This window comes from Mobula birostris, chromosome 25 (assembly GCF_030028105.1).
Source record: "Mobula birostris isolate sMobBir1 chromosome 25, sMobBir1.hap1, whole genome shotgun sequence".
Classification (NCBI taxonomy): Eukaryota; Metazoa; Chordata; class Chondrichthyes; order Myliobatiformes; family Myliobatidae; genus Mobula; species Mobula birostris.
In genome coordinates this window covers 15,609,294-15,623,966 of record NC_092394.1, presented here as the reverse complement: position 1 = coordinate 15,623,966, position 14,673 = coordinate 15,609,294, and the positions used below count along the sequence as shown (strand labels likewise).

Sequence of the window (14,673 nt, the reverse complement as noted above, 5' to 3'; positions counted from 1 at the left end):
ATACCCAATCCAGAATAACTGATTACCTAGTGGGCTCAACCACACGCTGCTCTAAAAAGACATCTCGTAGGCATTCTAGAAATTCCCCCTCTTGGAATCCAGTACCAACCTGATTTTCCCAACCTACCTGCATATTGAGATCCCCCATGACTACTGTAACATTGCCTTTTTGGCATGCATTTTCCATCTCCCGTTGTAATTTGTAGACCACATCCTTACTACTGTTTGGGGGACTTTATACAACTCCCATCAGTGTCTTTTTCCTCTTGCAGTTCCTTAGCTCTACCCAAAATGATTCAACACCTTCCCTAACCCTATGTCATCTCTTTCTAATGATTTGATTTCATTTTTTACCAACAGAGCAACGCTGCCCCCTCTGCCTTCCTGCCCTTTCAATACAATGTGTATCCTTGGACATAAGGCTCCCAGCCATGACTGAGTGATGCCGACAATGTCATACATGCCAATACGTAACTATGCTACAAGTTCATCTACCTCATTCGGTATACTATGTGCATTCAAATATAACACCTTCAGTCCTGAAACTCATCCTGTTGACTGCAATTTTCCCTATCAACAGCCTCTCCTCACTATACATTGCCTCTGTGTGTAAACCAGTTACCTCATCTTCAGCACTATCATCTGTCTTTCCTACAATAACATGAAGAAAGGTTGAAAGTTTTTTTTAAATTGCAAAAGAAATGTGGAACACTAGTGGTGATCACTGGTACCACTAGGAAGGAAAGGAACTTTTAAAAGTTACAGGTTACTCTGCACAAGAAACTCGCCAGGTCACTGTGAACTTGAGCAAGACTTTAGTGGCTCCACCAGTTTCTCACCACTTGCAAGGACTCAAGAAAACAGAACAGAAACAATATAAATAACACCATTCTCAATAATATGTATTTTAAATCAAACACAATTAAATAGGTACGATTTTAGATTAAGTACAGGAATACTTATGCATCTGAAAACATAGAAATGGTACATAGTACCAAAACTTAGACACAGCCTTAATTTGTTTGTTTCTGTAATAAATCTCAATCTCAACACAATTAGGTAACATCTGAGGACCTAATCACCACTTATCAAATACTATACAGAAACACAAGATTTCCAATCCTTTTACAAAAGTCATATTTATATATAGATTTTTTCCCCCACCTTGTGTCACATTTTTAAACAAAAATCCTGAAGTTACCTAGAGGCTGGACAATGAAACAGACAGCGACAAACCAATGGAGTGGTGTTTAGAGCACAGCACAGCTCGATGATAAGTCACTGCAAATGTACTAAATCCATACACCCAGAACCCAGATTTAAAGAGCGCTTTGAAATCCTTTCAGTGCAGAAACTTCATGAGAAAACCCTTCATAGTACCCTGTCTTCTAGAGCCATTGAAACGTGTGCGCATCTTGAGGCCGAAGATCCTGGAGTGCACAGTTTTCTTCTTACAATTAACGGAGTAACATCAGACTGTGTAATTCACGGCACTGCATCACGGCTGTGTCAACAGAAGGGAGTCCTTTTCTGGATGTGGAGGGAAGCCACTTGAACAGGAGAACACATGAACCACGTTTTCCTTTCACTAGTCATAGCTACAATTAATAGAAAAAAGAACATGAATTAACGTTGAAGCTTGCAAAGAAATAAACTGATCTTTCTTTAGGGAAAAAGTAAAAATCCTGAATACAGCAATGGCTAATACAAGAAGGCATGTTTTTAAAGTAATTGAAGTATGGGGTGGGGAATATGACAGAACCCATCTTTTTATGCAGAGAGTGCTATGTATGTGGAAGGCTCTGCCAGGGATAGTGATTTAAGAAACTCTTAGATAGGCACGTGGATGCTGAAAATGGAGGGTTACATAGGAGGAAAGGGTTAAATTGATCTTAGAGTAGGTTAAAAGGTCAGCACAACATCATGGGCCAAACAGCCTTTACTGAGCTGTAATGTTCTATATTGTACCTGTGTATTAGCGTGTACAAGATATACAAAGAATTACCTAAATTTTACTTAATACAGTCATAACAGATTATTATATTTTTTATTTAGAGATACAGCATGGCAACAGGCCCTTTTGGCCCAATGAGCCCATGGCACTCAATTACGCCCATGTTACTAATTAACCGACTAACCAGTACATCTTTGAAGTGTGGGACGAAACCAGAGCACCTGGAGGAAACCCACACCATCTCAGGGAGAACGAACTCCTTACAGATGCAGTGGGAAATGAGCCCAGGCCGCTGGCACTGTAAAGCATTACACTAACTGTTACACTAAGGTGCCGCCCTGTGCTGCTGTTTAGTCTGTCCATATCTTACGCTCTCAAAGTTAGTGAAGCCAACTCTCAGAGAAGGCCATATCAGATGGACAAATAAAACTTCTCCCTTTCAGTTCCTTCTGTTTTGTGCATCAATTGTCCACCACTTTGACTCCAAGACCAGCAAAGCACCTGTTCAGCTGGCCCCGAAGGTTAAGGTAATCAGACTCAAAGGGAGTTGCCTAACTGGATCCAACAATGGCTTGGTGATAAGTGGCAAAGGGCAGTGGTCGGAGAAACTTTTCTGACTGGAAGTCTCAAACCTATGTTGTACTGTGGGGAACAGTGCTAGGACCCTTGTTTGTGATATCAATAATTTGGACATGAACCCAAGAGATATGATGCATACAATTGTGGATGACGTGAAGATTGGTGGTGCTGTGGACAGTGAAGGTTGTCTAAGGGTAAAGCAGGATGTTGATCAGATGGAAAGTTGGGCTGAGTGTAGGCAGATGAAATTTAACCCCAACTAGTGTCAGGTTAGGAAATAAGATGGGAAAGAGCATATATTGTAAATGATAGGGCATTAAAAATAAGGTGAAACGTGTTCCTTGAGGGATTAAGTCATTTGTTCCCTGAAAGTAGCACAGAGGTAGATAGGGTGTTGAAAAAAATACTTTGACCCATGAAGGCAAGAATATAAAAGTACAGATGTAACTTTGCAAATTTCTATAACACTGGTTAGACCACACATGGAGTATTGCCACAAGTTGCAACACTACAGGGAGGATGTGGTGATAATAAGGAAAATGCAGAAGAGATGCACCAGATTCTTGTCTGGACTGGGGTAGAGATTGGCAGAAAGTCTCTCTCAGTGACTCCAAGCTTGGCAGGTTCCCTTTAAATGCATCAACTGCTTTAAGCACTACCTGTGGGGCAGAGTTCCACGCTCTTATTACTCTTTTGAGTACAGTAATTCCTGCTAAATTCCTCAAATGCATTTCTTGTTGATTTTCTTATAAAGACAGCTTTTAGTTATGTTCCACCCAAGTGGAAATATTATTTCTGCCTCCAATCCATCAAAACATTCCATAATTTTAAACACATTATTTGGTCACCTTTCAACAGATAAAGAACCCAGCCTTCCATCTTTTCCCACTGTGGATACCCTTGTACCCCTAGCATGGTCTGTATAAATTTATCCAGTCCATCTCTGTATCCATGATTTATATATATGCAAATATACAAGTTAAAAGCAGCAGTAGGCTCTGTTTCCCCTCAGGTTTGCTCCAACATTTAGTAAGACCATTGCTAATCTATTTGTATCCATAACTCTGCAGTCTCACTGGGTATATTTGAAGCAGAGGTCGATAGGTTCTTGATTAGTAAGGGTGTCAAAGGTTATGAGGAGAAGGCAGGATAATGAGGTTGAGAGGGATAATAAATCAGCCATGATGGAATAATGGAGCAGACTCGATGGGCAGAATGTCCTAATTCTGCTCCACTCTAACATATGGCTTTCTGGTTTCATCTAGCAATCTTTCACCCCGTGTTTATCAACACCATATCTACTTCTGCCTTAAAAATATTCAGTGCTTCTGTCACCTAAGGTTTCCCACTACAGAAAATGATTTCTTCACATTTATCCTGTCAAAACACTTCTGGATCTTTTGTTTCAGTCAACTCCTCACTCCAAGCTCCAGCAGATACAAACAGAGCAGAAGATAAAACATTTCTCATAAAACAACTTGCCTGTTCCAAGTATTAGCCCAGGTATTACATAGATTAGGAAGTTGCTGTGGTGTGTTGGTCAGTGCACGACATGCAAAAATAATCAACATTCAACAATTTTAAAGAATAAAGAATAACATAGAAAATAAAGTTAAGAGTTTAAAGTTCTTCTTTGAATTACTTCCAACACACTAATCACAATCAGTATATTATTCATGCATCTTAATATCAGTTCCTTTGCACCTTAAGATTAATGTCAGAGCTCAAGGTGTTTCACTGCAACTGTTGCTGACCCCACTCATTCACTGATACCTTGCACTAGACAACCGAGCACGTGTACTAGCAAGGTATGCTTGAGAAAACCGATCATGGTTAAAAAGAAAACGGCACTGAATTTTTGAGTTACAATATAATCCATGTACATCAGAGAACTCCTGTGAGTGCTTAAGATTTGCATGAAGCTCTCAGAATGTGTTGCAGTCATCAAACTCATTATGTTCTTGTTTACAAAGGTGTTACCAAGATGGTGGAGCATTAAATAGCTGAGGGTGTGATATTAAAAGAGCAGATGCATAGAAAATCTTAACTTGCTTAACAGCCATAAAACAAAAGACCAAAAATCATTTAGTCTGACTTTCCTGCTTTTTATTGTTGCTTTCATTCCGCACAATTTAAAAGCAAAATATGAAGACAATAACTATTTTGTTCATTCGTACGGAGTGTACTGAAAAAGTCACGAACAGTTCAATCAGCTCTCACTATATAATTATGAATTTACAATTGTTAGAATCACTTTCAACTGTTTTTACACATGGTGCACACGCTAATGGCAAGGATCAAGGATCAACTATATTCACCGTGTACACTTACATTTATGAGGAACTTGCAGTGCTGTGTTGGTCAGGGCACAATATGTAAAACTAAACAACAACATTCAATAATTTTAAAGAATAAAGAATTATATAGAAAATAAATTTAGAGGCTAAAGTATGTATATGGAGTAACAATTGCATAAGTACCAGCATGTATTTACAATGTAAACAGTATTATAAAAAGATGTTTAAAGTATTTACAGTGCTATGGCTGGGGTTCTAGATAGATGGGAGTGTGAGGCTAACTAGAATGGATGACTAGATTAACTGCCCGGGGAAAGAAATTTTTAAAATGGCGTGAAGATTTTGCTTTCAGAAGGGAGCTTTTGGAAAAGGCAGTTTACTCAGTGGGTAGTGTCCACAATGATTTTTGCTGCCTGCTTCTTTGTCCTGGATACATTAGAGACCTGCAGAAATGGAAGACTGCAGCCAATGACCTTTCCTGCTGACCTGATTTAACAAGAACATTCTTGTACATCATTATTCCAAGCCCCATGCAAGGACAGTCCCTAAAGAAAAAAGGATATTAAAACACACTGGAAGCCTTTTAAATCATCAAGTGTGTAGATTACAAAAGGGAAGCAAATTTACTAATACTAAAGACTCCTTCCACTGTCACAGCACCTTAATTCACTTTAACAAAGTGGTAGCCTCCTTAGAACAAATTGATGAAGTCACTGGATCTTTGAATGGTAAAAAAAGTTATTAGTTATGAGAAACTATTTGCAAATTTAAAAATGTCTACTCGTCTGCATTGACATCACTGACCTTACAAATTAATAATTCACTTAACTATAGAATACTAATCAACATTTCTATAACCAGTTCACATTAAAAACATCTCCAGACAAAAGACATCTGAGAAACATACAAGAACAAGCAGGATAGAAAAAGGAGAGTCAGTAGATGTTTACTTGAATTTTCAGAAGGCCTTTGACAAGGTGCCGCACATGAGGCTGCTGAACAAAATAAAAGCCCATGGTATTACAGGAAAGATACTAGCGTGGATAGAAGATTGGCTGGTGGTGACTACTAGTGTTCCACAGCGGTTCACATTGAGACCATGTCTTTTCACTTTATATGTCAATGACTTGGAGGACAGATTTGATGGCTTTGTGGCCAGGTTTATGGAGATAGGTGAAGGGGCAGGTAGTGTTGAAGTAAACAGATTAGGAAAAAGTGGCAGGTGGAATATGGTGTAGGGAAGTATATAGAAGGAATAAAGGTGTAGACTATTTTCTAAATGGAGAGAAAATTCAAAAATCAGAAGTGCAAAGAGACTTGGGAGTTCTCGTGCAGGATTCCCTAAAAATTAACTTAAAGATGGAGTTGGTGGTAAGGGAGGCAAATGCATTGTTAGTATTCATTTCAAGAGGATTAGAATATAAAAGCAAGGATCTGATGCTGAGGCTTTATAAGGCATTGGTCAGACTGCACCTGGAATATTGTGAGCAGTTTTGGGCCTCTTATCTAAGAAACGATGTGCTGGCATTGGAGAGAGTGCAGAGGAGGTTCAAGAGAATGATTCCAAGAATGAAGGGTTAAAATATGAAGAGCATTTGATGGCTCTGGGCCTGTACTCGCAACAAGATAGAGTGGATGTTGAGAAGATGTTTCCTTTGGTGGATGAGTCTAGATTCAGAAGGCACAGTCTCAGAATAGAGGAATGTTCCTTTAGTACAGAGATGAGGAGGAATTTCTTAAGCCATAGTCTGGCAAATCTGGAATTCATTGCCAGAGATGGCTGTGGAGGCCAAGTTATTCGGTATTTTTAAGCAGCAGTTGTTAAGTTCTTGATTAGTAATGGTGTCAAATATTATGCAGAGAAGAAAGGAGAATGGAGTTGAGAGGGATAATAAATCAGCCATGATTGACTGGTGGAGCAGATCCAATTTGCCAAATGGTCTAATTCTGCTCCTATGTCTTATAGACAATAGGAGCAGGAGTAGGCTATTCAGCCCTTCAAGCCATATGGTTGAAGATTTGGGTGGTGAGGGTCATAAACTGAAGTCATCTGCTCTGCTGACATCTCTCCCTTAAGTATGTGCTTTAATTCCTTCTGCATAGAATATAGATATTGGAAGCAATGAACAAAAAAATGTACAGTGGTAACAGATTAGGGTGTACGAAGCTTGATCATCAGGCTCAGTGTGGTTGAAGATGGAGGTGAAAAGTAGTTTAAAAAAAAACAATGAAAGACATGTCCTGGAAAGTAAGTGGGAGATGAATAAATGATTTGATACATATTTATTATATTTCTTAATTCATACTGCAGTGACCAAATATTGACACTTTAGTAAAAATGAATGGAATTAGAATCAGACATTTGCCGTATAGGAGATCAGCTCACTGTTTATGTCAGTTAATAAAGATCTACTGCCTTCAGTCTGTAATCAAGTGATCAAGCCAGCCACCCCTCTGGTCACTTACTAAAAAATATTATTAGGGCTCCTGCCTTCTCTACCCATCAGATGGTGCAATTGAGGCCTCCACCACCCACACTTTGTAAAGATCTCCCAATTCCCTTTAAATCTTTTGACCAATTTAAAATTTATAATCTCTGGCTATTGCAATACCTAATGGAAATAGATCCTTCTTATTCATTGTATATACAGTACATGGTTGCATCTGAACTGCAAGGTTTCAAGTATTCATTTGTTTGCAAACAAGGTTACAAAGAAAATTTGAACTCACTCACTTTGTTCTGTGCAAGTTTTGAGTAGACTAAAATTTATTGCCAACAACAATTGTACGCTCAATTGAATGGGTGTTCCAGAGAAACTACAAATCTTGAGGTTGGCATTTTGAAAACGCTGACCTGCATTATTGCAATCATCTTTCCAAACTGGTCAGTCTTTTGAAAACATCAAATTCCAGCTTAATTATCAATCACTAGGCTTAGAAGCATTAATCAGCCTCAGTCAAGCTTTGGTGGGTGGGTAGGAAAGTTTACACTGCATGACAGACTGGGTTTAACTTTCATATCCAGGCAGCCAAACACCCATCAGTCACTGTCAAGGTCACAAATTATAAATAGGATGCTATGAGTGCAAATATGAAAGACAGAGAGAATGAGCAAGATCAAATGAGATATTATATGACAGAATGGGGGAACAAATTCATGAGGTTATGATACCTGAGCAAGGGAGAGTAGAGAACTCCCAAATACTAAGTTAAAATTGTGATGTGATCTGTGGACAGGATTTGTAAAAGGACCATTCCATTACCATCACATAGCTCTCACAACTGTATGAAGTTCAGCAATCATTCAGTTATTTTCCATTTGTTGTAATTTTCAATTATCATATTCTCTTGATTGGCGAAAAATAATCACTTACCCAAGACACAAATGTTTCCTTTACATTCTGGTCCACTGCGAACAACACAATACATTATTTCAGGAGTTCTTAAATGGTAAAACTGTTAAAGATACAGTGATTTAACACGACCAGTTCATTACCTTTGTGGACTTCACAATGTGAGGCTCACTTTGTGCTTGTTGTATGACATCATTGACAATCATTTTGGCAATCTTCCATGCCATCTCTTCCTGGGCCTAAAAAAGAAACAACCTTAGACAATCAACAACACCAGCCTTTGAAAAGGTGGAGAATCTAGTGCAGAGTAACTTCCTTGCCAACCTCTCCAAATGGCAAATTCCTCAAACCCAGACGAGTCTGAAGCATCTCTCAGTAAAGGGAACTAGGGGGTGCTGCAGACTAGAACGGGGTGGAATAAAGGGAGCATCTCACATCCTGTGTTTGTCCTGGTAGCAGAACTTTACTCTGCTTTGAAAACATGGGGTATCACATTGTTAAATAATTAATTGGATGCCAAGTGCTTTGGAAAATTTGTTAAGTTATCTGGATGCAAATCTTTGCATAAAAGGCTACTTAATATATCCTCTCTACCATCTACCATGTCAGCAGCTTTCAGCTGGATAGAATTGCTTCTCTACATACTATACAAGTATTCAGGACATCAAACCATGCGGCTAGTTTATCCTTCCTCCTCAAAATAACAACAAAAATAAAATCAGCAGCTTATACAATCTAAATTATATTTTATCCACATTTGGCTGTGGACATTTTCAATTATGTCAGATAAAAGCAATCAGGAGGAACAAATTAATTGTTTCAGAACTCTAGAAGCTGGGGCAGGATTTGTGGAGAGGCAAGTCAGAACCCAATAGAAAAGTAACATTGCACTTTTATGATATCCTTTTATTTAGATTGTTTCAATAAGCCTGGGGATGGAAAGGGTACAGAACTATATAGGATGGTTTAATAAAAGTGGAAAGAACATTGACTTGATATTAAGAATAAATAATGGATTTATTTCAATGCTCATGATTATAAATAAAGTTGCCATTGGCCTTTCCAGATACTGCTCTTTAGGTATGCTACTAAAATTTGTGTGAGATCTCCATCTACTCCAGGAGACTGAGATTTTTAAATCCACACTTCAAATGCCAGTGAAAAGAAACAACTAATTTGCCTCTTAGGTTCATTGCCAACATCGGGAAGAGGGTATGGGAGCCTTAGGTTCCACAACACCATGATCAGGAATAGTTATTACTCCTCAATTATAAGGCTGCATGGATAACGTCACTCACCTCAACACCGAACTGATTTCACTATCTACAGACATGAAAATTTTCAAGGACTCTATAACCCATGTTTTCAGTATTCATGTATTTATTTGTATTTGCAGTTTGTCTTTTGCACGCTGATTGTCAGTCTTTGTACGTGGATTTTCATTGATTCTATTATATTTTTTCATGCTACTGTGAATGCCTGTGAAAAATCGATGTCACCGTATGTGCGTACTTTGATAATAAATAAACTTAGAACTAAATGCAAAATCCCATGTTTTTCAAGTCATGATATATACTTATCCCTTTAACCTTAAGAGATTATTTGACATTACTATCCTGGGGAAAAGTTTCTGATGGTCTAATTTATTCAAACTTCTTGTAATTTTACAAACCCCTAGAATGTTTTTTTAAAACCCTCACCCCATAGTTTCGACACTCTAAGGAGAATGACCCAATTTGTCCAATCATTCCTTATAGCTGATTTCAATTTGACATTATTTTCCATTTCCAAATCTACAATAGCGATGGAGCTCAGTGACTTTCCCCAAGTTTTAATGTGAGAAAAGCAGAAAGAAAGTAAGCAACTCAGTGACTGTAGTAGTGCCAATGATCAGTAACTGTGAAGATTAAATTGTTGACCTCCAGAACTTGAGGAATTACAGTTGTGTACATTAAAGAAAGCAGTGATTAACTGAATCGATAAATGCTATGATTTTGGGACACTTCACACTTATCACCTGAAGCAGTCCAACAGAGCTGAGGATTGCTTAGCAAAATTGCAGGTCGATGATGTTTCTGGGTAGTAAATGGGTCAATTTAAAATTATAATTGTTTTTAAGTTTAGGTTTAATATTTACCTCATCAGTGTTCCCCTGTACCCATTTCTTCATGGCCTGTGAAAACATGGAACCTGTTTGAAATAATTTAAAAATAAGTTTAATACATGTATTTGTTGTCTCTGTGAGCTGAACATCTTTGTTTCAAAAATATGTAAACTTCAACTGAGTAAATTGCCATTTTAAGAAAGCCTGGATACAATTTTGTGTCCTCTTTGGCACAGTTGCTGATTCAATAACTGCTTCACCGACTGCTCATTGCAGTGAACATCTGGCATCACTGACTGCATCACCACCGCATGGTATGGCATCTTCATGTACAGGATTACAAGAGGCTGCAGAGGGTTGCACTTTCAGTCAGTTCTAACACAAGACACAACACTATGCCAACAAGGACATCTTCAAGAGGATGTTCCTGAAAAAAATAGTGTCCATCATTAAGGACCCCCATCATTCTGGACATGATCTCTTCACATTACCAGTATCAGGGAGGAGGTACAGGAGCCTAAATATGTTCAATGTTTTAGGAGCAGTTTCTTCTCCTCCGATTATACCACCGATCCATGAAGAATGCTTCATTATTCGTCTCTTGCATTACTTATTTACTTTGTGACTTTTAGTATTTTTATGCTGCAAAACAACCAATTTCACAACATATTTCAGTAATAATAAACCTGATAGTGATTCTGAACACAAGGCATCACTCAAGTGAAATTCAGCTGGTTTCAGGGATGTGATCATTGGCAAACAATATTTTTGACATTGTCCCTGTTAATTCATTTATTTCATTTTAGGATTTTTGCAAAATACATAGAACGGGCTATTTATCAGGTCTTTTATTTGCATTTCTAAAATGGAAAGCCCGTTCTGCTGGACTGTAAATCTGAACACTATTTTCTCAGAACACATCTATGGAATGCTAATAATAACAATTTTTATTTATACAGTGCCTTTTATGAAGTAAAAATATCTCCAAGCACTTCCCTGGAGCACAATTAGACAAAGACAGACACTAAGTCAATGACTGAATAATAAACTGGGCAGGTCTTTTCTCAAGTGAAAACAACCAGGGTGGATATTTACCTTTTGATTTTTTCACATCTGGCTCTGGTTCAGACTCTCTTATAAACTGGCCAAGTTCATTTATCTTCCCAAATGTCATACGCCTACAAAAATAAATCAAGAAGAATTCTGAACTTGTAATAACAATTGACTGCTTGCAGTCCATATTCATTTATGGTTGGGACCAATGATACAAGAGTCTGTATTACACAGTTCATTACTGGAACTGAGAGTCTCTGCAGTATAACAAGTTGGAGTCAACGCAAACTGAAAGATTGAATACATACGAAAAATATATGATATTGTACAACAATTAGGATAGTTAAATGGGACCTAATTCAATAAATATTTAGAATTCAAGAAAGCAAGACTAAAACTAATGAAACACAACTTAACACCCAACTACTCTGATCATCATCATTATGTGCTGTGTTGTGTGATGTGGGCAGTAATGGTCTCATGACCACGATCGTTCTTGCCAAATTTTTCTACAGATGTGATTTGCTATTTTTCTGGGCAGTATCTTTACAAAACAGGTGACCCCAGCCATTAATAGTCTTTAGAGATTGTCTGCTACCTGGCATCAGTGGTCACGTAACCAGGACTTGAGAAATGCATCAGCTGCTCATGTGACCATCCACCACCTGCTCCTATTGCTGCATCTGACCCTGATCTGAGGGGGTAAGCCGGTACTACACCTTGCCCAAGGGTAACCTGCAGGCAAGCAGAGAGAAGGAGTGCCTTATACATCTCCACCCTGCCACCCTAACTACACTTGCACCCAATTTGTACCCAACTACACTAAATGACTTACACCCAGCTACACTTTGGCCATACATTAGTTAAATAACTCAGTTATAACAGAAGAACTATGGTAACTTTGAGTAAATTACATACAAAGTTCCTGCAATGTCCAGTAAAACATCGATATCTATCCTCAGCTCATTCCCCAAGAGATTATGTTTCTCTGAAGGTGTGAGAAAACAAGCCTGACTTGGAAACTAAATGAGAAACTTCCACTTGACCCAGATTTGAAATTAGTCTAGAAAATGATTCCGGCCTGATCAATCACACCATACACAGTTTTTCCTTGCATCCTGTTTTAGCCTGAGTATTTGGTGACAAGACAGCTTCAAGTTGTCATAAGTTGTTCAGCTTCAATATCTGCAGCAGTGACTCACTCTGCAAAAGCACAGTGATATAAAAACCAGCAAGTCACCCAGCAAGAGTGCTGTGATAACAGACTTCAGTTCTCTGCGACCACCATTGGTCACCGTTGCTCATCAGATAATATCATTTCTCACGAATGGACGGAAAGTGGAAAAGCCAGAAGAAGATTGACAGCCTGTGGACAGCTATAACAAGCACAGGTGTTGCACTGCTGTCAAGGCCATATATGGCTCAAGCACCCAGGAGCCCATCACAATGAAAGCAAAGAATGAAGGCAGTCTCATCAAGGACAGGAAGGTAAGTCAATATTGGAAGAAATAATTCAAATACCTCCTCAACCATGATTGGACTTTGCCAATTGCACTACCCTCTGAGTGAAGAAGATTCCCCTTAAATTTATTTATTTAAGGAGATACGGCACAGAGTAGGCCCTACCAGCCCTATGAGCCAACAATTCTCTAATTTAACCCCAGCCTGACCACAGGATAATTTACCATAACCCATTAGCCTACCAACTGGTAGATCTTTGGACTGTGGGAGGAAATCCACATGGTCAGGGGGAGAAGGTCATTACAGGGAGCAGTGGAAATTGAACCCGGGTCACTGGTACTGTAAAGCTTTGTGCTAACTGCTATGCTACCATGCTGCCCCAAATAACTTCAGCTTTCTCCCTAAAACCATCACCTCTGGTTCAAGTCTCACACAACTCCTGCAGGGGAAAGAACCTGCATACCACTCAATTTTGTATACCTCTATAAATCTCCCCTCATTCTTCTATCCTCTAAGGAATAAAGTCCTAACCTTTTCAACTTTTTCCTATAACTCAGTCAAGTCCTGGCATCATTCTTTTAAATTTTCTCTGCATTCTTTCAAGCTTATTGATCTCTTTCCTGTAGGTAGACCAGAATTGCATACAATACCTTAAATTTGGCATCTCCAGTGTCTTATACAACTTTAGCATAACATCTCAAATCCTGTACTTAATGCCCTGATTTATGAAAGCCAATATACTTGATACAACCCTTCTGCGGACCTTGTCATTTTCATATTTGAAATGAAATTCCTGAATCTAAGATGAGTCATAGTAAGACGTGTCATCAGGTGACAGAAGAAAAGATCGGAGGATGTTCTCACAGCCTCCTTTGGAACAAAAAATTATCCACACCTTCATGTACTGCCTGATCCACAAATGCTCAAACTTGAAGGAGCATTCAGGATGGCCCCAAGACCCTCAGATCTGTGTGTGGCAGTACACCGAAGCCCACCATGAGGGCATCAGAATTACAAATCACCCACCACCATCAGACCCATCTATGGAAGAGAATGCAATTCCCACAATGACTAATCACTTCAGTACCCACAGGTCCAGACTAAAAGCTCAATCCTGACAGAATACCCAAGATGATGAAACATCTTCCTCATCTTAATTTCACTAAATATTTAGCATTAAGACAGCAGAACATAATCTACTCAGCCTCAATATTTGCAGCAGTGACTCACCCTGCAAAAGTCCTGTGATATAAAGACTCTGGTTCCAAGCTTGCAGCGTCAACTACTATTGCTTCATCAAAGTTTTTTAGGATCTTTATTGCTGTCTTTCTGACACCATGCTGATTAAAAAATCAAAAAAAATACAAAATTAGTACCAATATTTTAAAGTTACATCACTTGGCATTGCTGTTGGTTGATGCGGTCAGTGTGGAAATTAAATATTACACTTGACAAAAGAAGTTTAAAATATCTGAGTAAAATAAACTTGCCTGTGCAGTATAAATTCTGCTTGACCAATATTCAAAAATAGCAAAATAACAAATTATTCTTTGTTTTGAACCTGATTGCCCATGTGGGTTGGGTAAACAAGATGACTGGCAGGAAACAATTGTGTTAAACGACCCATTTCTATTAACTATCTAGTAATTAAAATTTGATTCCAAACAGAATTAGAAATTCCAACTCTAATTAGAATTAGACCATACGATATAGGAGCAGAATTACGCCATTTGAAAATCCAAAAATCTGAGATGCAAAAGGACTTGTGCAGAACACCCTAAAGGTTAACTTGCAGGTAGAGTCTGTGGTGAGGAAAGCAAATGCAATGTTAGCATTCATTTCAAGAGGTCTTGAATATAACAGCAGGGATGT

General features: G+C 38.5%; 1 protein-coding gene across 4 annotated transcripts in view; it reads right to left on the bottom strand.

Moving 5' to 3' along the window:
• Window positions 1–877: 877 nt before the first annotated feature.
• akap10 (A kinase (PRKA) anchor protein 10) overlaps window positions 878–14,673 on the bottom strand; it is a 92,658-nt gene continuing 78,862 nt past the window's right edge. For 2 of the 4 annotated variants that reach the window (XM_072243622.1, XM_072243619.1), the window contains 6 exons: window positions 14,032–14,141; window positions 11,383–11,465; window positions 10,321–10,373; window positions 8,327–8,422; window positions 8,205–8,239; window positions 878–1,598 (listed from right to left, as the gene is read on the bottom strand). In XM_072243622.1, coding sequence (XP_072099723.1) covers window positions 8,225–8,239; window positions 8,327–8,422; window positions 10,321–10,373; window positions 11,383–11,465; window positions 14,032–14,141 — 357 coding nt within the window. In that variant the 3' untranslated portion in view covers window positions 878–1,598; window positions 8,205–8,224. Of the gene's footprint in view, window positions 1,599–4,015; window positions 4,060–8,204; window positions 8,240–8,326; window positions 8,423–10,320; window positions 10,374–11,382; window positions 11,466–14,031; window positions 14,142–14,673 lie in introns of all 4 variants that reach the window. The other 2 variants (XR_011883161.1, XM_072243621.1) reach the window with 2 other exon arrangements.